At 40.7% G+C, this 25,257-nt stretch overlaps 1 protein-coding gene across 2 annotated transcripts in view; it reads left to right on the top strand.

Moving 5' to 3' along the window:
- Positions 1-24,120, top strand: part of micu1 (mitochondrial calcium uptake 1) — a 41,801-nt gene extending 17,681 nt beyond the window's left edge. Inside the window, exons 1-8 of one of the 2 annotated variants that reach the window (XM_072437429.1) lie at positions 6,213-6,390; positions 6,958-7,072; positions 9,189-9,271; positions 9,939-10,139; positions 13,765-13,902; positions 15,837-15,945; positions 21,957-22,046; positions 22,919-24,120. In XM_072437429.1, coding sequence (XP_072293530.1) covers positions 6,370-6,390; positions 6,958-7,072; positions 9,189-9,271; positions 9,939-10,139; positions 13,765-13,902; positions 15,837-15,945; positions 21,957-22,046; positions 22,919-23,079 — 918 coding nt within the window. In that variant the 5' untranslated portion in view covers positions 6,213-6,369 and the 3' untranslated portion in view covers positions 23,080-24,120. Of the gene's footprint in view, positions 1-6,212; positions 6,391-6,957; positions 7,073-9,188; positions 9,272-9,938; positions 10,140-13,764; positions 13,903-15,836; positions 15,946-21,956; positions 22,047-22,918 lie in introns of those variants that run through there. The other variant, XM_072437428.1, reaches the window with a different exon arrangement.
- Positions 24,121-25,257: the final 1,137 nt, after the last annotated feature.

The following is a 25,257-nucleotide window of genomic DNA, read 5'->3' on the forward strand; positions in this document are numbered from 1 at the left end:
ATATATATATATATATATATATATATATATATATATATATATATATATATATTTGTGTTTGACTTGAATAATTTTAGTTTCATCTGCCATTAATCTGTCAGATTCTTATGCACCACCTGCAGACAATACAGCACATTGCTTAGTAAAATAGAAACTGTGCTTGTTCTGCCTTTTTGGTCGAATGCTTTTAATGAATGTTTGCTTTTACTAAGCTGCTTGCAAATGTTATATTAGTTCTTTAGTCATCAAAAAATTGTACTCTGTTGTAGTACCTTTTAGTGGCGTCTAAAAAAAATCTAAAATCATGTGCAATCAGGTGCATAGCTTGATATATGAAGGATGTCTTATCTAATCCTTATTAGTGACTAGTCCAACTGTATCAAAGGGCAGGTTGCAGCTGGTTAAGTGTGTGTACTTAAGGGGGAGCCGCGCATGTACACACCCTGCTTTGTGTCTAAAATATGCAAACTCATTCTGCTGGTACTGGACACGCTGTGCCCTTTGAATTCGAGCGGTGGACCGACGCAGATGCTTACCCTACCTTTGCTGCTAAATTATTAACAGTGAATACAGGTATTATTAAATGATACTGCTGCACTGCTACATAATTTAAAGACTTAGTTGGTGCCCTTAAGTGAACTTCACAGGCACATGACCCCTGCAAAGCTGAGTTTTACATTTGTTTTGATTCAAACGTGCATTGGATAGCCCCAAACCGCAGTGCTGTTCCCCTGTTCTCTCCCCTTTTTACTTTAAAACTCTTCTCATCTTTTCATGCAAGGAAAATCAGCGCAAGCTTCCTACACGCCTTGGCTCTTCTGCTGTATATTCCCAGCATGCACTGCTCTATGCCTGTATCTAACTTGACTGAGCTGGCGGGGCACCCCTTTCTGTGCATGGTGGCATTCAGGGTGGTTTGGTGTGGACATGGGGCTCTTGTTAGCTGAAGTGGAGGCTGTGTTGTGCTTGAGAGCCACTCCATCCTCTGGGTTGTTGAGACGTCAGTGCTGCATGACTTCTGTAGAGCATGGTTTAGCACTTCTGCAGGCAGGGCTCGATCTGTACTTCCTGTTTACTGTTGCCGAGTGTGTAGCATCACAGGAGCAGCTTCGACAGGACGATGCGAGCAGGTCACTTCGCCCTAACTGTTTTCATGTTCACTCCTTCTATTTCACAGGAGACTTTCTCAGCTGTTGTTTGGACTGGCACACTTATTCTTCATTCTAACGATCTCCCTATAGGTTGTGTTCACGTGATGTCGCTAAATTAGACATATGCCTGGCACGATAGCACATTCTGGTGTGTGATATTCAAGAAAAACTACTAACGCCACTGCCACGGTAACCTGAAAATTCCAATAAACCTCTTCTAAATTAACAATATCCTAAAAAATATAAGAGCTGTAATTGATAAAGAGCAGAACGAAAGACTTTGGTAGGTTGTTTGTAACTTGTATTAGTCATACATTGAAATCTTGGTATACTACACAAAGAAATTCCAACAAGTTTCATGTTAGTGCAAAGAAAATGTGCACACGATAAATATTGAGCCCCAAAAATATCGTTCTAGCTTTCATTTGAAGGATAAATCATTACAGTAATGACTCTAACAGGCCTAATTCTACACACTCGTTGACAAAGTACAATGTTTTGTGTAACCAATGACAGTGAAAATGAACTACAGTACGATGGTTTATCCGTTGAAACAACCCCAAAAGGTCATGAATTGTTGAGTTGAGTAGACTGGCTTCTGCTCTCAAATTGACGTGAACACAACTTATACAGTTTCTCCAGGCCCCTCTATGTTGTAAAACTAACTTTCACCACAGGTTTTCCCTCATCTGTCTAAAGTAAAGGGTTGGCGTGTATCTGCACTCGGGCAGCTGATTCAGTCCGTTTTACGAGGCGGCTACAAGTCCTTTTCTGACAAGCTCCTGTTCATTAAACGTTCTATATCATCAGTCCTTATTCTGAATGTGTTCCCTGAATAATGAGCTGTTATTAAAAGTACACCTGCTCCACGGTTCCCCACGGGACTGAAGCTGTAAAACAAAGCCAGCACATTAGATTTCCTCCTCCTACACACATGCCTACACACCCAGAAGGTGACTGAAAATGTTTTACCACTGACCTTGTAATTGCAGCGACAATTACGATGGTTTGTTTGGCAGATTTAGTGTGTTTGTTCTATGATTAAGGACTTTGGCAAAGGATTTAGCAGTTTCTGTCTTTTTGGGCAATTTAGTGTTTTATACATTGATACAGAGGTGGCCAATATATTGAACTTTAGATGATATCGTGATATATTTTTAACATTTGAATATCGAGTATATAAAAAAAATGCCAGAAAACGTGCTGATAAACAGAACAAGTACAGTACTTCACGGGTCCATTCTAGGCTCTAATATCAGAAGTACACTTTTTATGCCGACGATAATGGTACTTTACTGTTGCTCTACATCACTGGAACAGGCCGTCGAGTCTTTAAGGTCGGCTTTCTCCGTGGTGCAGTCCAGGTGGAAACTCCTGAAGTCAGTGCTAAAGTCAGAAAAAAACTGAAGCTATGGTCATTTTTCATGTGTTCCCTTGCACAGAGAGTGGAGGGTTGTTATGCCCTGCGCTCACATGATATGTATACCTTTTTATATATGTATTTTTGAGAGAGTTTAAGAAAAACAAAGAAAGAGAATCCTTTAAATTGTGCTTTTAAATATGAACTCATTTGTGTAAATGTTTTTATGATTTGTGTGCTGTTGTGTCTTTCCCTTGCCCCAGGTCACACTTAAATTCAGTTCAAACGGTTATGTTTTTTAAACTTTAAACTCAAGTATATGAAGTGTTATTGATATTTCACATTTGTCTGACAAAAACCTCAACTAACATGTCTTTATACTGTTTTACTGTTTAAAGACTTGTTTTAACATGTATGCTGGATCTGCATATCGTTATAGGGATGCAGAAAAAAAAAGATACGTTTTAATTCTGTGTGTGAATTAAAACATATCTCATTAGTCTTACATGCTTGTGGCTCATTAAGTCAGTCAGTTTTGTGAAGCACAGTTGCAGCTCTATCTTGTGTATTCAGAAATGTGTCAGGTCCAGGTTTGGCATTTGTGAACAGCCAGAGTTGACTTTAGCCTGAAGCGTGTCATTCAAAATTCTCTGCAGACTTTTTTTCTCCTTCATTGTACCTGCCAAAGTGACAGTAACCCCAGAGCTAGCCCATCACGGCGACACAGCGGACATGAAGGGACTGATACATTTTTTATGTCTTTGTGTCGTCACGCCTGTTTTCCACTCACTGGTCTTTCGTACTGTACTAGTGTTATTTACCTTCAATTACTTTTACTACAACAAGTTACCACAGACCTTTGCAATCTTCAATGCGATAATAAAAGCACTATTAAAGAATTACACAACTCTAAACGTAACGTAATCTATTTTTTCTTTACGGGTAGGTGTCATTGACAAAAAATGTATATATAATATTTTTTTGGATGTACAATATTATGTCACTCCAACAGAAATATGTTAGAACTAAGTTTCTAAATATGTTTGTTGAGGTTAGTTTATTAAACAAATGTGAAATTAATCACAAAAATGCAAAAATATTGCCTTATACTCTCTTTTTTTAAAAATAAACTTTACTTGATATATATTACGATATGATCATTTTTTATATATTGGCCACTTCAATAAATATGTACTGTAAAATAGGAATAAAAATGGAAGCGGGTGCCTCTGGTATGTTATGGTCAGAGTTCTCAGGAGCATATTTTCATTATTGTGCCCTTGTCAAATGATTGTGATTAAATATAAATGCATTTTGTCATTAAGACTTAGAAAGGCAGATTCTTTCAGCTTGTACTTGTCACTTATTTGTGCCCTTGCATGCATTTCTTATCTCGTGTTTGTGTACATTATAAAGCAGAGTCTGAAGATGTGTAGGTTTTATCTTCTTGCATCAGCGTCTTTGTGTTTCTGTTGGGGCTGTGGGCGTGTGCCGCTGCAGTCTTCGATCAGAACGGGTCAATAACAAAACACTGCAGCCAAAAGAGCTGCTTCTAAACGAGACCATGTCTGGGCTCCTCTCCTGTGCACAGACTAAGGTTTTGGGAGTCATACCATTTCTTTAAGCTTTTGCTTTTGCTGCATCTTCCAAGTAAAGCTGAATCTAAAACTAAGGCTGGGTTGTTGGTCTATTCATTTAGTTTAATTTCTCCTTTCAGTGTTTCTCAAATCTAGTGTTAAATGAGCTTAGCGACCTTGAGCGCCTTTAGCATGTTCAAGCCATTAGCTATGCTTGACTTTTTGGCCTCATTTGTTAGACTTTGCCTTGTTCAAATTTGGCTGTTGCTCCTCAAGGCAAAGTCTATAGCCTAGAAAGTTAGTAGATAAACCCTGACGCCTTAAAATAGTCTGTATATTTCTATGTCGGCTCCATGTTTCTGCCTCGGCTCACAGCCCTGTAGAGTTTTGTCACGTGAGAACAGGCCATTGGTGTGATGTAGCTGAGGAACAAGTGAACGAGCCCAGGGCATAGATTTAATAAGACATGTTCATACATGGTCAACCACAGCAGACACTGTTCATCAGACACGCACAGTTGCAGGAAAGACCAGATGCTAATTACAGCGGTGAACATTTTATTTATGGAAGCTGAGCTCAGTAATGTCTGAAACGGCTGTACAGCAATTAATAGATGATTGTAAAAGCAAATGTATGTAATTAGTTTAGTTCAAATGGAAGGAATAAATGTAATCGATTTAGTGTCCAATATACAAAAAGTGCTTACAGAACAAGAAGGGTGTGTTTTATAGTTTATTGTACTATCTAGTCAGTGGAAAGCCTGGATAATTGTTTAAGTTAAACAGCATAAAACGACAAATAAAAAAGTGCTATTGCTGCATACTCTTATCTTTAACTGGGATGTATTTTACTCTTACAGTTTTACTACATTTCCCCTCCCACTCTGCGAATGCTTTTTAAATTTAGCTCCACTATGACTACAGGAGACTATATCAAATGCTGTGTATAAATTATATATTATGTGCTACTCGATTTGCCCAGAGTGGGTCATGAATAACGGGGCCAAACGCAGCCAGGCCCGGCTTGATTCCTGATGCGTGATGTGCGCGGTCGTCGTCGTCGTCGTCGTAGGTCGCTGCCCTTTTCTGCAGCCATCTTTCACGATCGGATTAGATTGCGGCCATGTAATTTTTGGACCATACATCACAATAATTCAACTTTAAGGAGTTTTCCTGTCAGTGCCAGTCTGAAGTTGACCTTTTAGCTCTTGAAGACGGCTCTGTGGGCATTTGGTTTGATGACGTTGTTACCCAGCAATGCAATAGCGCCAAAACAGAAGCCGACGCAGATGGCTGCATAACTTTATTGTTTTATTATTGCTGTAAATGTCTCCACCGACAGATACTGCTGCCTGCTGCGTGGACTTTGTAAAGGTTTCGGAGCGAAGCGGATGTCGCTTGCGAGAGCAGAAAGAAAATGCATTGGTTGTACTTGTGCGCAGTTAAGTTGGAAAAGGATTCATGTTGTAGCAGTTTAGCGTTCGTGCTAATTGCAGCCACATTATTTTCGGTTTAATTGAAGCTGTGAGGCTGTTTTTGTCCTCGACTCTGGACTCTGTAAAATGATTACTATGCCTAATTTGCCCAGGGCTTTATTTGTGAAGTCCAGTTTGCTTCTGATGTTGGCGGCTGTGTAGGCATGTGTGGGCGTTTCATTTCACCAATCAGAAACCCTCTCTGTGGTTTAATAAAAGGTTTTATTGTTTTATTTAATCTAATGCCACCTTTGCTGTTTCCTGTTTAACTCTGTATGCAGTGGACAACACCAACCTCTCCTTCCTAAATATCTCCCATTTCACCCTCTTTTGTATGTTTCCTTATTGACTCATGGAAAAACTTTCAGCAATGTATTTTCTCTTTAATATTCCACCACTTGCACGCTCACCACCCACTCCCTTCTCCAGACGCCGCAAGTTTGCATCTTCAAAAATAAATCCATTCTCAGTTTGCATATTGACAAGATCGCGTCAGTTACAGTCTGTCGCTTTTATTTAGCGGGAAAAGGTGTCTCGAGAAGGGAGTTCGTATTTAGAAGAATGGACTCAGGAGAATGCCACCAACGTTTATTCTTAACTTCAGTCTCAAAAACGTTTGCCGAAAAAAGAATAATTAGTTTTGAGTGGCGTTCTTCTTTTGTAGTGTTATATTGTAATGAAAATGTCACTGTTATACTTTGGTTGCACTTGTGTGTGTGTTTTTTGATGTTTTAAGGCCCTGCTTAAGTCCAGCAGAGGCCGCACAGTTGTTCTAACAGTTGTTTGTCCTTCCTCCTCCTCCTTGAAATGGACCCTTTTCAGACGGAGGTAACTTCACATGGGCTTATTTTTTTTAACTAAGCCCCTCCCCCAACCACCTACCACCCAAACAAGGCATGCTCTGTCCAACTCTGTCCACACTCTCCTTAAGGGACACTGTCTATAACTGTTTAGGACGCATGTCATTACATTGACTTCATGCAATGCTGTCTCTACACATGTTAACAGGAAAATGTCGTCAATGTTGAGCGGGGTTAATTAGATTGTGTGTCTGTCTGTGCTAGCAGTCTGTGCGTCCTTGTCTTTGTGGCTGTCTTCTGTGAGTATACCGTCCAAAAACAAACCACAACACTTGACCAGAGACTACTTCTTCCTATATCAGAGTTTCATATGTATGTGGCATTTTGCATGAATTTGAATGTGCTAGACGGTTTTCTGCATAATACCATTACTCGCGTTGTGTCTATTTTTAATGTTTGTGGAAGTACCGTGTCCTTTTCCTGCTTTCACACCACCACACCTGGGGCAGCTGTTAGAAACTAGAAAGCTGATTGTGGAAAAACTATTTTAATATATGTATACGTTTTGTTCTGTTCTCTTGACCTGGATGAGCAGAAAATAGCCCAAGAAAGGGAGAAGTTTGCAGATGAGGACAGCATATTTTACTCGCTGGGGGAATGTGGCCTTATCTCCTTCTCGGACTACATTTTCCTCACTACAGTCCTGTCCAGTAAGTACTTTTAGAGCCATTCTCCTTTGATAGTCAAGTCAAGTCTTAAACAAATGATATATATCGTTCCATAAAAGTTGTCAAAACTACCATCTTTCAATCTTGGGCAAACTGTCCTGTGCAGTAGAGGAACCAAAGGTGAACTAGTGATGTACAAAAGATATAAACTGACACGGATCAAAACTGAACAACGATTGATACTGAAGGAAACTACGACTGAAACAATGTGTATCTTAATAAGATAAGATGTCATATTGTATAAAATTGTGTTTAATCTTTACTGTAGTATCAAACTAGATCCAGAGTATGGCTGCAACTAGCGATGATTTTTCTAATTGAATAGTCGAGTTTTTTCCCACATTTGACCCAGATGAAGCTAAACTGATGCAACTTCCTTACTACAATCTAGAATAATGTGTAATGAAGAAATGATTCGATTTAAGTTTTTCTTGCACTTCCAAATCCAAACTTATTTGAATAGAACAGGGATGTTTGCTTTGAATGAATGCCTGTTCTAAAGCATCAGAGTTGGTAATAAAAATACAGCTCTGATGCTGCTGTCTCCACTGGCCAGTAAACTTTATCCTCAGCTTAGTGCCACCATTTATTATAATCTGTTCATATGGATAAAGTCTCGGGGGAAATTTTCAGGGACAAGTAAATTTTAAACAGACAGGGCAGGGTGCCTTATGGTTGCTTCCAATTTATTTAGCATAAATAGCAAAACAGACACATATTCACCCTGTAACAGATGCACATCCCAACTGTAGTGACATAAATTAGATTATTAAGAAGAAAATATTGCCCTGTAGTATATATGCATCTAAAATCAAATACACAGAGAATAAACAGAGTTATGTGTCATAAAGCATTCCCTATTGCAAAGGTTATTCTAGTGCAATATTCAATCAATGTAACATTTGTGTTCATAAAAAGAACAAACCTTGGACTAAAAATATCCTGGTCTTGACTTGGGTAAAACAGAACAAACAAAATCAAGGAAAGCCTCTATTTTACCAGCAATAAAACGTTACTAATCCAGTATGATAGTATGACAGCAATTAGAGCTGGGTTTCGATTCAAATTTCAAGAATCGATTCGATTCAGATTTTTACGTTTCAAAATCGTTTTTTTCCGATTTCTCAGATCCCATCCGATTTCAATCTGATTTTGATCTGATTTCCGATTTGATCCGATTTCGATTCGATCCGGGGGTTAATGTTATTAAAAATGAAAAATGTATTTGAACCGTTTCCTTCACTTCATGACTGTGTAGAGAAGCAACATATTAAAACTAGTATTATATCAATATTAAACAGCAAATCTTACAAGTATTGGTAGTTACTGATGGTAAAGGGTCAATCTACCTTCAAGAAAGATAATCCAGGAGTCCTGAATTATCTTTCTTGAAGGTGGATTGAAGTTCACTGAGGGAAATGTAGAAAAGAATTTTAATTTAAATTTTTTTTTTAAAAAATCGATCTTTGGACGTACGAATCGATAATCGGTCATTAATATGCAAATCGATTAAAAATCGGAAAATCGATTATTTCAACCCAGCTCTAACAGCAATAAGCAGTAGTCTATACTTCAAAATGTATTTGATTAGACGCTGGATAACATTTGAAGAAGTCACTATACTCCAAATTATACTCTTACCTCAAATTGAGAACCAGTGCAATTTGAAATTATTGTTTGAAATACCAACTTGCAGAAAAGTATTTAAGTAACGTTTAAAAGCCAGAGCCTTAAAGTTTAGAGCTCTAGAAACATGGGATTCTTGGATTGGTTCAGATTTCAGTCTCCCAGATGTTTAAGCTCCTGGACAAGTTTAAAATGGGACATTTTAGCTCGAATCTACAATGAAAACAAACAACATTGTAACCCTATCTCTGTGAATAGAAAGACATGAATGGAATTGAAATGGATGATTCACGGTAGTGATTGACTGACGTAGGGAGTGACTAACAGTTCATCGTGTTTACAATATCGAGAGGCTGAAGTGTCGACTGAGTCAGTGTTTGTCATTGCCAGTAGTTTCTGCAGTGACGCATGACTTCATCTAAATGTGTTATTGATTTAGCTGCATTGTCTTTGAATCTGTCCATCTCTGCAGCTCCCCAGAGGAACTTTGAGATCGCCTTCAAGATGTTCGACCTCAACGGTGATGGAGAAGTGGACCTGGAGGAGTTTGAGCAGGTTTATGTTCTAGCCACTGAACAATTGCTTTTTTATGCGTTTTACAAAACAAACCATTTCAGTGCACAGACAAAACAAGAATGTGTTTGCTGCTGGTGTTCCAATCAGTGAAAAGAGTAGAGCGGTAGCTCTTGGAAACAGGATAAAACTGTGTCAGGTCAGACCTCCGGGTCAAAACATGTTTGCTTGTCCTTTCTTGTACTTCCTCTCTGCGGCTCATACTTTGTGAGTGCCAGGATAATTTTCAAGCTTTTCTAAACCACTTCATTGTGTTTGAAAAGTTTAATCAAATTAATTTGCAACATGAATTTATTTCATCTTTTCATGATATTTCATGTATGATAAGTAAAATTATACAATATGTGATGAAGATGAGGTCTGCCACCTGCTTGTCTTCACAGTTTGGTATCAAAATTATTTATCTACATGGAGACAAGCAGGTAACGTCACCAGTCCAAGTTACAGGTCAGATCTGTGGAGAGTGTTCGTTTTACAAGTGTTTTTGAGCAATAAAAACACTTCATTAATTGAATAAGTTTAAGTCCAGACTGTGAAACGTTCCAGTGCACCTTTAACTATTTTACAACAACTATTATATTAAACTTTAAAAAGCTAGTTCAGCCATTAGACTGCATTACTTTCTCTGATGTTTTTGTGTGTGCTGCAGGTGCAAAGTATAATCCGCTCTCAGACCAGTATGGGCATGAGGCACCGGGACCGCTCCACCACAGGAAACACGCTGAAGACGGCCGGCTGCAGCTCGGCGCTCACCACTTACTTCTTTGGAGAGGATCTGAAAGGCAAACTCACCATCGGCAGCTTCCTGGAGTTTCAGAGGAAACTGCAGCATGATGTGCTCAAACTTGAGGTCAGAAATCTCCTTGTGTCTGGACAGCGTTTCCCAAACTACTCTGGTCTTCCTTTTTAACTTAATATATTTAAACAAAGCTAATCGTCTTGACCAAGATTCTACAGGCGATTGACAAGTTGCTAGAGCAGGAGTGTCAAACTACTTTTGGACCACTGGCCGAATTTCAACGCTCATACATAATGGAAAAAATAAAACAATAAAGAATATAAGAAATAAATAGCTTTATATATAGTTATATTATTATTATTATTATTAAATCTGCTGCAGGTGAAAGAAAATATTCATGCATCAGCAGCAGGAACAGAAATATGGAGTTGATTTGATTTCTGATATGAAATGTTGCTAGCTGTTGTTTTACATATATACATATATATTGATCTATCGATCTATCGATTGGAAATTAATAATAATAATAATAAACATTTGGGGGGCCTGATGCAGCATGTTTGACAGGGGTTTTTATTTTGGCACATGGTGTTGTCCTAATGTTTAGGGACTCCAAAGTGTTATCGTTCTGCAGATGCAGACAAGTCCACAGCATGCGAAACATATTAGCTGGAGACATTTTACATCCATTACAACTATCAATTATATTTGCATTCATTTTTGATATAGTGATGAATGACGATAAATAAAATGAAATGAAGCCTACTACACGATGTATTCACCAGTGTCGAGGCTATCCCCCAGTCTTCTTCTCCTATAGTTTTATGTAGTTCTGTTCCCACTGTATTAGTCATGTTTAAAATGTCACCATACAATTGGATTATTATATTAGATTTGTAACTTATATTTACGTGCCTCTCTGGAGCAAAAATAGAAGCCCAAGGGTGCTATAAACAAGCAGACTTGGCAATTTTGGTGGATTCAAAGATTGCCCCCCTCAACACCAGAGTAAAACTCCTATGGTCATATCCCGATACTGCCGTGCCTTTGTTTCACTGTCAGACTTGTTTCTGGACAATCCCACTGTGGTCTAACAGATGCACCACTATAAAGTATCTGATTAGCATTTGATTGGCAGGCTCCCTCTCCCCAAAGTGTGAGGATAGTGCTGTAAATAGACAATTACACCTTATTGACTTTCAGAAGACTCCAGATGACTCCTCAATTCAGTTCAATTCAATTTATTTGATTTTTGTAACGCCCAAAATCACAACAGCAGTTGCCTCGAGGGGCGACAGTGAAAAACAGATGTTGTGATAAACAATGTTTATAGGGACTTGGCAATGTCCCAGCATCCCGTGTCCTTAGACAAATGTCCCAAGCTCCCCTGTCCTCAGATCTTCCTTCTCGGCCAGGAAAAACTGTTTGGGACAAAGTAGAAACCTGGCGGAGTTCCACAGTGAAGGAGAGATCAGACTCCCTCGGACGTGCCTCAATTTGCAGATAGACAGTGGAGCTGGACCCACTCATTACCTCTATAAATCAGGATTCCATTCAAATGCAGAATTTAAACACATCCTAGAGCGTTAAAGTTTGAGCGAAGACTATTACAAGCTTCCTGAGCATTTCAGAACATGTTTGTAGAGGTCATGACATCATAATTGAATGTTTACTGTGGACATTCTAGCTTATTCAATTTTGATAATTACCGGAAAATCAAAATGTGATTACCTACTGTAATCTATACATTTTCAAATCTGAATTGGAAAAAAGGATTTGCTGCGAAAGGAAGGATAACAAAAGACGGCTCATATCATAACGCTGAAATGCTTTGTCAGACCCCTCTCCCAGCTCTTCTGTCAGTCTGAGTGTTGTGACCAGACTTCACACTCCCACTACTCGTCACTTGAAAGCACTCAATGGTTTTCATTTCTAGCACATAGTTATTGAAGTCATTAGCATGCACAGCGCTTAACTTACACTCCGAAAATGCCACGAGCCGCTCTAAGAATAGATGTGGAGTCTGAACATGTGACGTCCACATTCTCTTTGTAATTATAAGCTCTTTGATTATGGGTCCATGGGTGATCTTGACACGGTTTAAAAATAAATAAAGCTATTTTTTTTATGTATATATCCGTCTCGCTTCCTGTCCTCTCTTCTGGCTCTGTAATTGCTGAGACTGCAGCTCACCCGAGCATTTCCCTTCATCTTACAACTCCTAATGAGTCGAAATAAATTGAGGAAATGCAGCCACTTTCTTCACCAGGATGACACGGGTGTTTATCGAAGTAGTGATGTGCGCGATGTACAGCTGTAAGTGCAAGAGGATTTTTAGTATCGTGAAGTGTTAGTCTGGGTTTGTATTGGTAAAATAAAATTACAAGATATGCTCAATATAACAGAGTAACAGTCTCAGTTTTTACATATTTTAGGATACTGACAATGCACAAATACTGTACAGTCTGTTTTAAATGAGCAATATTAGTCTAATAGGAAAAGCAAGACAAGTTTATTTGTACAGCACAATTCGTACACAAGGCAATTCAGTGCTTCACACAACAGGAAAAAAGATGCATTAAAATCATAAAGACAAAGACTAATATGAACACACATTTTAGTTGCCTGCATATCAGAATACACACTTCTCCAATACTTTGAAGAGTGAGTCAGGTCACCACGCCCTCCACAGCGCCTCGAATCCAACTCAAACAGAGCCAACCAATAGGATTAGTTTATTTGTGACGCATGAGAAACTTTTCTCTCCTCAGAGTTTTGTGCTCTCATTGATTTATGTTTTTCAGTCCTTTTTGATATTTTTTTCCTTTCTTTTCTCCTCGTAACAAACTCCCATCTGAACTCATGGAGATTAAAACGATGAAAAACAGAGATATCATGTTGGACTTTTTCCATGAAACCTTTTAAGGCAACACAATATTACTTGGAAGGCCAGGGGGCAAACCAGTGCACAATAATGTACTTATTGGTTTATTATTCAGGGAGTCTGTGCCTTCTATAGATTGCAATTCAGAATTGTTTGACTATTATAGGGTTTTTAAAAAAGTCAATACCCAGATGCTTATCAATACTAAAACTACTATCAAAACACTTAGAGTATCAATGCGGCAAAATATCTTATAAACACGACAAAAGTGGACCTTTCCTGAATAATTATATAATTGTCTTGATCTGTAGCAGCACTAGTGTGAGGCCACATGGTAATATTATTATTTTATGTTGAAGTTTGCATTCTATTGTACAAAAAGTAGCGTTTTTTATATGATCATTGTAGCATCAACACACTTAGACATTCATGAATGCAGAGCTGGTGAAAAACCTTAAACAAACTATACGGAAACACCCCTGTAATTAGTCTCTTCTTTCGTATCAAAATCGAGTGTGAAATGGTAGTATTGGGACAGCGCCACATAATAACCGGCGGCTGTATTAACGTTAAAAGGGGGAGTGAGCTGTAGCTGACTGTCTCACCCTCAGATATAAATCGACAGAATTGACCTGACACAGGCCGAGGCGCATTGCTGTTAAGACATGCTCCGCTGCTACATAGTAAAGCACAGCCACGTAGAGATTTTATGTCAGCCACAACAGTCACATGCATAATTCAACTTGAAGCCTGACTCTATTATTTACTGTTTCCAATCTCCGTCTTTCTATTAATTTGTTCGCCCTTGTTGCATAGCGCCTGCTCTTATGCGCTTCTCTCTCTCTGCTACAGTTTGAGAGGAACGACCCGATGGATGGCAGAATCACAGAGCGACAGTTCGGGGGCATGCTGCTGGCCTACAGTGGAGTCCAGTCTCGTAAACTCAAGCTGATGCAAAAGGGATTGAAGAAGATGTTTAAAGATGCACAGGTAAATCAAAGTGTCACATGGATGCAACGGCACATATAGTGCTCAGAATAGACTCTGGGTTGTGTGTCCGACCGTGCTTGTTCAGAGGTAACTGCTATTCAGTCACAAAGGTCATGAGAATTAATATTATATTTTTGTTTTTTGGTTAGTTTACTCTTTCATTATATAGATTTTCACACAATTGTGACCATAAAGAATTGAATCACCTTTAATCTATAACTTTACATGATTAAAATGTATGCACGTAATCTACAGAAGCTTCCCAAGTGCTGACCTTTTCTAACTGCAACTCTTGACATCAAACAAGCTAAAATGGAGGGATTGAAAATGAAACATCTTTTTTGTTATCATAAGATATAAAATACATTATCAGTGACAAACAGTTACACAAAGAATGAATGAAAAGGAGCAGAAAGAAGAGTAATCTTATGTTATCTGCCCCCTTTTCAGATTTTACCACTGATATTTCTAAAGACATTACTGCTCTTTACTGAGTGCTCTAAGCAGGGGCTTGTTGACTAATCTTGACTAAAAGTGTTGTGACAGAGGGTGCTTTGGTTGAAAATAGTGCTGGATTCATCAGTGAGGAGGACATTTGTATCTCTGACTCTCTCCATTCCTTTCCTCCGTTTATATTTGGGACAAACACAAGCGAGGCCATATGTTTGTGTTTGCCTTTGAGCTCTGCATCTCGCTGTCTCGCCTTTTACTTGACTAAAGCCGGCTCCTCTAAGGTTATCCCATGTCGGCTTTCGGCCTGGTGTTGCCCTTTACTCATATTATCAATAAAAACATCTGGTGCACCCAACTTCCACTGATGGTTTGACCTGAACTGAACTTTTACCCTTTATCCGAGCATTTCATACAAACGTTTCACACCTTCAAAGGCGAGTGAAGGGTAGCTCTGCTGGGAAAACGCAACATTCAAATTCAGTGATTCACAACCAACTCGAAATTCCCTTTTTCCAGTTTGCGTATCAACTCTGCACTTTTGATCCTCACTATCACTGAACTAAAGCTCTCCCTCGTGTCCCCAAGGTGTTGTCGCCCTATTTCAGTGGAGTTTGTTAACCTCGTCTGATGTCAGCCACTGCTTTGGATGGGCTTTCAAGGCTGCTTAAGTGCAGCTATTAGACCCGAATAAGAGAAAACAATGAAACATTCTCCTCCAGGCATGGAATTAAACACTACAATGGTCTCATTTAGTTTGATATCTTTTATTCTCTCATGTAGAATTTTGTAACAATGTTCAACGCGCTGTGTTTCACCAGCTGCATTTTAAAGACATGTTGTATATACGTTTTCATGCATTAAATACATCTTTATTAATGACACACATGCAGACACATACTCCATAGCTAAGCCGATAAAAGGAAAATGTAAAGAATACTGTAAATAAATGACAACAATAGTTACAGTATGTTTTTAAAAATGGAAAATAAAAAGGAAATGTTTTACAGTTGATGTGGATTTTGGCTGTGCATTTGTCATACAGTTGTGAAATGAGTCTTTCTAATGATCTCACTTCATCACCACTGGCTGTTTGTGTCTCGCACGGACAGTTACCTGTGGCCGAAATGACAAGACGTGTTATTTACTGTGTGAGACCAGCTGCTCTGTGTTCTCTGTCTGAGAGGACGTGTGCGCTTGGGTCCGTCTGGTTGCACTGCTCATCCATGTGTGCTCAAAGCTGCTGCCCACGTCCCTCTGCCATTTCTGTCTCTCCACAGTGCTGCCTTCCCATAAGGCATTGCTGCAGTAGGATTTTGTGTCATGACAATCTTTGGCTGATTTCTCAGAATTCCGCATAGCAACACAAGCTGCAGAAATACTGTGTTTCAGTTTTATGCCTTTGTCCTAGATTGTTTTTGTTCCATCAAAAATTGTGTTTGCAAAGAATAATAAAATAGTTATGTTTTCTTTTTTCTCAACAGGGCATCACATTTGAGGAAGTGGAGAACTTCTTCACATTCCTCAAGAACGTGAACGACGTGGACACAGCGCTGAGCTTTTACCACATGGCAGGAGCCTCCATAGATAAAGGTACGAGCCTGTCAGAAGGGCCAAAAAGGCCAAAAAGACTCTCTCTCTGTGGTTAAGGCCAAATGATTGTATTCTTAAGATGAAGCATGAGTGGACAGTAAACTACAAATACTTTGAGTACATTTTTTGGGTAATTGTACTTCTTTGAGTAGATTTTAAAACACGTACTTGTAATTAGCTACATATAGAATCCTTGGAGCGAGTTCAGCACAAGTCCCAGTGGCCCCAAAGCACGGCTGCATCTGCTCCTCCTCATACACCCAAAACAGCACAGCATGGCCAGAACTCAGAGAGTATGTGGATCGCAGTTTTAAAGTTACCAAGTTTGGTAAAAAAAACAAAAACTGATCTAAAATATCACTAACATTAAGTAAACAAAGTAACTAGTACTTTGAGTAGGATTTTTCACATGCACTTTATACTTAAGTACAAAATTGACACCACTATTTTGTACTAATGGAGTACTTTTACTTGAGTTCACATTTTCAGTGCTCTTCCTACTTCTGCTAATAAAGTAAAACAAATATTGCAACCAGATAATTACATAACTACAGACAAATACAAATATATAATCTGTTAGAACCTCGGATTTATGTTTACCTCTGGACAAAATACAGTTAAAAAAAATACTGTAAACAAGATGCAAATGGTGATTTCTACATATCATAACCAAGTATAATTAATTATGGCCTAATAATCTGAATCCATTTTCACATCCAACAACATTTGACCAGTTGCACATGCTTTTCTTGAGCACTTGAGAAGATTATACCTGGACTGTGCAAGTTTAGTGCAGCAGAAAAGTATGTGGAACCCAGCCATCTCTGATCTGAACTGAACACTGGCTACATTTGACCTTTCCCATCTCTGTCTCCTTAATAATTGGTCCCGGTCCCTCCTCTCGTCGCCTCTGCCTTTGTCCCGTCCCGTCTGTGAGAGCTGTTAACACCAGCCCCAGTTAAAGCACACGTCTCTTTTTTCACCCCCTGGATTTGCTCCCAGTTCCAGCTCAACCATTTTTCATCTCTGTATCGACTGTCTGATCTCGGGAGGGGCCCTGGAGGAGGAGAGCACGTCGTTCCCCTCTCAGTCTGTTCATATTGTAGGCTCCAGGGCGAGACACTGAAGCCCTCTGACACATGCGCACAGTATCGCTTTAGACACGGCCAGCGACCAGCGCCTCCCAAAGCTGCGACACTCTCGATTTAGAAGACAATATAGCAAGGTCAGAGACATTTAAAAGCGGTTTTCCCTCTGTTTCCAATGAGTTTTAAAGTGTCAATAGTCCCTAAGCAATGAACGTGAACTGTAGTCATTTCACCTCCACTTTTCAATGGCCCGGTTTCAAATACATGTTTTGGATATTTCAATTTGGCATTTGTAACTTTTTCATGAAGTCACTAAGTCATCTACCTTCTGATTCAACACAGTGGTAATTTTGACTTTTACTTTGAACATAATGCTTTAAAAAGAGAATGGAACTATTGGCAAGATGAGGATCAGCATTAACAGAATTAATTAAGTCCACTAAATGCATCCGAAAATAAATTAAACCTTCGTGGTTAAATCCCATCCTCTAGTTTTTCACCAAACTGACAAAATCGAAAGGGAAGTTTAATCATTAGCCATGTGTTAATGGCTTAACATGAATTAATTGCGGTGGGTCCCCATGTAGTGTCGATTCATTAGTTGTGAAGCAGCTGCTCGTGGAGTCGCCTGTGAGCTGCTGCAGAGCTTCATGTTTAAACCATAACGAGCTCATTTTAGGGACGGAAATGTGTTCAGTCACTTCCTGTCCACTCGTGCTCTGTGGGGACCAGAAATCAGCTCTGCATGTGGTAAATCCTTCAATATAAGGTCAACAATTAAATTAAATTAAATAAAATTTGAGATATGGATTCATTCCGGTTAATGCCAGGATTCAAGTTGAGGTTAGGCAATTAGTTATTATGATTAAGGTTAGGATCAGTCTCCAGGAAATTAATGGAAGTTTAATGTATGACCCTAACCCCTACTCTTAACCCTAACCCCTACTCTTAACCCTAACCCCTACTCTTAACCCCAACCCCTACTCTTAACCCTAGCCCCTACTCTTAACCCTAACCCCTACTCTTAACCCTAACCCCTACTCTTAACCCTAACCCCTACTCTTAACCCCAACCCCTACTCTTAACCCCAACCCCTACTCTTAACCCTAACCCCTACTCTTAACCCTAACCCCTACTCTTAACCCCAACCCCTACTCTTAACCCCAACCCCTACTCTTAACCCTAGCCCCTACTCTTAACCCTAACCCCTACTCTTAACCCTAACCCCTACTCTTAACCCCAACCCCTACTCTTAACCCCAACCCCTACTCTTAACCCTAGCCCCTACTCTTAACCCTAGCCCCTACTCTTAACCCTAACCCCTACTCTTAACCCTAACCCCTACTCTTAACCCTAACCCCTACTCTTAACCCTAACCCCTACTCTTAACCCTAACCCCTACTCTTAACCCTAGCCCCTACTCTTAACCCTAACCCCTAATCTTAACCCTAACCCCTAACCCCTAATCTTAACCCTAACCCCTAACCCCTACTCTTAACCCCAACCCCTACTCTTAACCCTAACCCCTTCTCTTAACCCTAACCCCTACTCTTAACCCTAACCCCTACTCTTAACCCTAACCCCTACTCTTAACCCTAACCCCTACTCTTAACCCTAACCCCTAACCCCTACTCTTAACCCTAACCCCTAACCCCTACTCTTAACCCCAACCCCTACTCTTAACCCTAACCCCTACTCTTAACCCTAACCCCTACTCTTAACCCTAACCCCTACTCTTAACCCTAACCCCTACTCTTAACCCTAGCCCCTACTCTTAACCCTAACCCCTACTCTTAACCCCAACCCATACTCTTAACCCCAACCCCTACTCTTAACCCTAACCCCTACTCTTAACCCCAACCCCTACTCTTAACCCAAACCCATACTCTTAACCCTAACCCCTACTCTTAACCCTAACCCCTACTCTTAACCCTAACCCCTACTCTTAACCCCAACCCCTACTCTTAACCCCAACCCCTACTCTTAACCCTAACCCCTACTCTTAACCCCACCCCCTACTCTTAACCCCTAACCCCTACTCTTAACCCCAACCCCTACTCTTAACCCCAACCCCTACTCTTAACCCCAACCCCTACTCTTAACCCTAACCCCTTCTCTTAACCCTAACCCCTACTCTTAACCCTAACCCCTACTCTTAACCCCAACCCCTACTCTTAACCCCAACCCCTACTCTTAACCCCAGCCCCTACTCTTAACCCTAACCCCTACTCTTAACCCTAACCCCTACTCTTAACCCCAACCCCTACTCTTAACCCCAACCCCTACTCTTAACCCCAACCCCTACTCTTAACCCTAACCCCTTCTCTTAACCCTAACCCCTACTCTTAACCCTAACCCCTTCTCTTAACCCTAACCCCTACTCTTAACCCCAACCCCTACTCTTAACCCCAACCCCTACTCTTAACCCTAACCCCTACTCTTAACCCTAACCCCTAACCCCTACTCTTAACCCTAACCCCTAACCCCTACTCTTAACCCTAACCCCTAACCCCTACTCTTAACCCCAACCCCTACTCTTAACCCCAACCCCTACTCTTAACCCCAACCCCTACTCTTAACCCTAACCCCTACTCTTAACCCTAACCCCTTCTCTTAACCCTAACCCCTACTTTTAACCCTAACCCCTACTCTTAACCCCAACCCCTACTCTTAACCCCAACCCCTACTCTTAACCCCAACCCCTACTCTTAACCCTAACCCCTACTCTTAACCCTAACCCCTACTCTTAACCCCAACCCCTACTCTTAACCCCAACCCCTTCTCTTAACCCTAACCCCTACTCTTAACCCCAACCCCTACTCTTAACCCTAACCCCTACTCTTAACCCCAACCCCTACTCTTAACCCCAACCCCTACTCTTAACCCTAACCCCTACTCTTAACCCCAACCCCTACTCTTAACCCCAACCCCTACTCTTAACCCCAACCCCTACTCTTAACCCTAACCCCTACTCTTAACCCTAACCCCTACTCTTAACCCCAACCCCTACTCTTAACCCCAACCCCTACTCTTAACCCTAACCCCTACTCTTAACCCCAACCCCTACTCTTAACCCCAACCCCTACTCTTAACCCCAACCCCTACTCTTAACCCCAACCCCTACTCTTAACCCTAACCCCTACTCTTAACCCCAACCCCTACTCTTAACCCCAACCCCTACTCTTAACCCCAACCCCTACTCTTAACCCTAACCCCTAATCTTAACCCTAACCCCTAATCTTAACCCTAACCCCTAATCTTAACCCTAACCCCTAATCTTAACTGTAACCCTGTATTGGGGCTTGAAGTCGGGGTTCCTCACGATTCAATACGATGCACAATACATGATTCACAATGTAAATATGATCACAATAGGGAAAAATATTTGCATGTTCTAATTGTTTCATGGAATTATAAGAGGATATAATTTGCAAATACACACAAAATAGTAACGCATTTAGTAAAACAAACAAAACACTATAATCCAGCAATTTTAAAACTATTGTAAAATTGTAACTTTTAGCTTTTCCCCAAAGAGAATATTGTAAAAGTAGTACTTTGTGACTTTGTGTATAATAGTTAATAGTTCTTCTATTTCTCAACCAGGAAATAAGAGCTGAAAGGAGCGCTCTGATTGGCTGTTCTAAAACTGTGCAAAAACTAAATTGAATGCTTGTGGATTTTAACGATGTGCCAAAGGGTGTCTAATCAGGTTTCCCAGCTTTATTCAAAGTCATTTCAGACAAGTCTGAAATGACGAGCGTTCATTGAGCTGTCTGTCTGTCTGTCTGTCTGTCTGTCTGTCTGTCTGTCTGTCTGTCTGTCTGTCTGTCTGTCTGTCTGTCTGTCTGTCTGTCTGTCTGTCTGTCTGTCTGTCTGTCTGTCTGTCTGTCTGTCTGTCTGTCTGTCTGTCTGTCTGTCTGTCTGTCCGTCCGTCTGTCCGTCTGTGTGTCTGTGTCTGTGTGACTGTGTCTGTGTGACTGTGTACTAAAGGGTGGGCTGGGCTGCAGACCGTTTCCTGCCTCTCCATACACTTTTCCCGTCTCCTACATTTTGGATGAATTTTTGCACGAAGCTCTTTTTGTTTTTGACTTTATTCTGGGCTCGATGCGTTTTTCTTTGGCCTTTGAAATCCATCGCTCAGTCGTGCCGGTGGGGACTGAGAACGATATTGTTATTTTAGCCGTTATATTTGTCTGCTTTTATTGTTTATTCTCGTGAAATATCTGAAACACTCTGCAGACATAATTGTGTAGCGTAGTTTTCAGATTATGTCAAATGATTATTCACTGACGGATCAAATGAAGGTTGAAATACGATGACTGAAGGCTTCTAGGTGTAGAATTTATGATCAAAACGTATTATTCTCTTTCATACATTTCTGTTTACTCCTGCCGCCGTCTTTGTTTTAAAAGTTTTTTTGGCTTGTGTTTTAGAGTCCGTAAAGTCCAGGAAACGATTACAATTATCGAATTACGTTTGTTACGATTAATCACTGCCGCCGTAATGAGCCTCTTTGTCCTTTCTGAAAGCGGGTCCCGGTTCTCCCTCGGCACAAGCTTTTAAGTGTGATATTCACTGCTAAAACGCACGGTAAACCTCATCCAATCGGACCAATTTTTACGCTGTGGCATTTCTTTTGGCGTTTATTGAGTTTCTTGATTGACCGAAGAGCAAATGAACAATAAACCACCAATTATTCAGGTGACCGATGAAGTGATAAAGTCCTTTTTGGGTCAGTCGCCGTCTCGCTGTCCCTCCCCCTCGTTCCTCATCACAATCCTGTCTTTTCTCTGTGTCCATCACATCGGTCTCCCAGCTATCGATCCGCGCACACTGCATTAGCTTCTGTGACTCGGGGCCCACTCGCGCTAAAGCTCCTCTGCGCTTCCCTCATTTCCTACGTTTGTGTGTTTTTCCCAGTGACCATGAAGCAGGTGGCGCGGACCGTGGCCAAAGTGGAGCTGTCGGATCACGTGTGCGACGTGGTGTTCGCTCTGTTTGACTGCGATGGTAAGTGATGACCATCTCGCATTTATTGTATATCGACAGAAGCTCTATCGGTCACTTTTGCGGTTTGATGTGTATAAAGTCACAATTGTTCAAGTTTTTATTTTATTTCTTTAAAGCTCTTTCTAGAATAGATAAGCTTCCTCGTCATGGGTCAATAAAGTTTGTCGAGTGTGTCCAAGTCTAATTAAATATTGTGAACCTAAATCCAAATCCACTATATTTATACAGCACATTTTAGAGACGGAAAACAATAAAAAACTAAAGTTACAAACTCAAAAATGTATAAAAGCAAAACTTGTATTGGTATTTACAAGTAAGAAGTTATTTAAACCCCAAAAATGAAACAACGTAATGACCATTATAACCCTCCGACTGAATTTTTTATCACGGCGTATAAATCAGAACTTTCATCAGGAATAATATATACATTATATCTATGCATTGTTAATCTGGACAGCTACTCTACTTCTACCCGTACTTTTCGGGCTGTACAGTGCTCCTGAATTAACACCGCTCCAACTGTTTTTAAACGATATATAGAACAGAAAGATACAGAAGAGAGGGAAGATCCAGAGAGAACGTCTTAATGATGTCATTGGTCTTAATGATGTAGTCTGGCGTAAATTCTAAATCTGTTTATTTTTAAATGATAAGGATAAAAGTTTAAAATTGGCACCAAATCCAAACTACAGTAGCCTAAGGAGTCTTCAAATCCAAATCATAATTTTACTGCCACTTGACATTTTCCCCAATATCTTGCGGAATCGAATTACTTGTCAAACTCGTGACTGAAATCAGCACTTCCTCAGCTCGTCTCATTACAGTCTTTCTCCCTAATATTTCATCATTTCATCCCCGTCTGTCCTTCTCAGGGAACGGAGAGCTCAGTAACAAGGAGTTCATCGCCATCATGAAGCAGCGGCTGATGCGTGGGCTGGAGAAACCCAAAGACATGGGCTTCACTCGACTGGTCCGGGCCATGTGGAAGTGTGCTCAGGACACGGCCTGGGACTTTGCCTCACCAAAGACATAACGACACAGGAGCTGACACAGCAACTGGACTCTGTGATACCATTCAGCTCCAAGGATGTTTTAAAACATGATTTAAAGAACCTGTTATGTGCTAAAGGGGGACGACTTTAACATAAGCATGTGCAATACAAGCTATTCAAGCATGCGGAGGCAATATTCAAGTCAGAGGGGGTTTCTGGCTTCTACGCAAGAGTCTTTGTATATTTAAAATGTATCAAAAGAGAAAAGAAAAAAAAAGATTTTAAAATATAAACAAATATAACTCAAGCAGAATATAAATGTATTTAAATTAACGTAACATATACGTTTCCCCACAAATCACCACGGCAATTCACCTGCTTTATGGTGTGCTTTGACTATTGATTTACCAAAGGTTTGACAACTTTTGTCACATGGGTATTCACATTTTTAGTTTGGGAGAAGTTTATTTGTAACACTCAACAAAACATTCAGTTTAAGTAATCTGGACTCTCATCCAAGAGTCATCCTCAATCTGTGGATCTTGTCTGAGAACTCGGATACTTGTACTACTCTGATTAAGCCCTGCCCACTGGGTGGAGCCTCCTGATAATAGCCAGTCCTGTTTTTGTTTCACCTGAAACTAATCTCCTTTGTTTACCCTGTAATGGGCCATAGAATAACCTAATGTAGCCTGGCTGCATCTCCCCCATCACTGATGACTACCTGATTAGTCTTGCTTTTCTTAAACACAGTCTAGATGATACAACTGAATCTTTTTCTACAATGATCACTCCTGGACGAATGAGGGATTACACCAATTAAACAAAACATTTATTTTATCATTTAATCAAATTACACTGACTCAATTCAGTTTCACCTGTGTATGTTCTGCAGAATATCTGTTCTACACAGTTTAGTCTGAATGTGGACTTGTGTTGGTCCTGGTCTATTCCTGCTCCAAGTTTTTTTTTTTTGCTTTTTCAGAATTTGTATGTATGTTCTGTTTATTAATGCACACTAAACACTTAAGATATGTGAGATGTATGTTAAAGAGGCTTCAGTAAATATGTTTTTTAGAGTATCCTGTGCGTCTCCCTTTGGGTCATCTTTTATTTCTGCGTGGCCACATGCCTCGCTGCTCCGCCTGACTGCAGACATGATTTGTTGTCCTGTCACGTTAGTCTCTACAGGATGCTGAAAAAAGCACGGGGTAATTAGCAAGACTAATTTATAGCACACTGAGGTTGACATTTGTCACGGAGAGTAAAATATTGCTCCCATTTTTAGCATCTCGCGTGCTCTTGCCCTGAGTGTGGTGTAGTAACGTTCAAGTCTGAGCTGTCAGCAGTTCTGTCTGATTGAAATGGGCGGATGGGAGTCCTCAGCTGGGGCCAAACATTAAAAGATTGTCCAGCAGCCTCGTGTGCTGCAGTGGTTCCAGAAGACTTACTTACATGGACATGAACTTATAAGTGGTACTTTAAATACATAATTTGTACACAAATACTTTTCAGTAATTACATTTTGAATCTACAACAGGGATTAGCCATTGTATTGTGCTCGTGGACACAAGTAGAGCCACTCCAAGACCATGACATGAAGTCGACACATAGGAACTAAACAGCGCAGGAACCCACGCTGGAACCCACGCTGGAACCCACGCTGGAACCCACGCTGGAACCCACACTTGAACCCACGCTGGAACCCACGCTGGAACCCACACTTGAACCCACGCTGGAACCCACACTGGAACTCACCCTTGAACCCACACTGGAACTCACCCTTGAACCCACACTGGAACACACACAGGAACCCTCACTGGAACCCTCACTGGAGCCCACGCTGGAACCCACGCTGGAACCCACACTTGAACCCACACAGGAACCCACGCTGGAACCCACACTTGAACCCACACAGGAACCCACGCTGGGAGCCCTCGCAGGAACCCACACAGGAACCCTCACTGGAACCCACGCTGGAACCCTCACTGGAGCCCACGCTGGAGCCCACGCTGGAACCCACGCTGGAACCCACACAGGAACCCACACTGGAACCCACACTGAAACTCATGCTTGAACCCTCACTGGAACCCACGCTGGGAGCCCACACAGGAACCTTCACTGGAACCCACGCAGGAACCCACACAGGAACCCTCACTAGAACCCTCACTGGAACCCACGCTGGAACCCTCACTGGAACCCACACAGGAACCCTCACT

Source organism: Eucyclogobius newberryi, unplaced genomic scaffold, assembly GCF_026437365.1.
Source record: "Eucyclogobius newberryi isolate DKJ021-1_F unplaced genomic scaffold, fEucNew1.0.hap1 SCAF_8, whole genome shotgun sequence".
NCBI classification, from domain to species: Eukaryota; Metazoa; Chordata; class Actinopteri; order Gobiiformes; family Gobiidae; genus Eucyclogobius; species Eucyclogobius newberryi.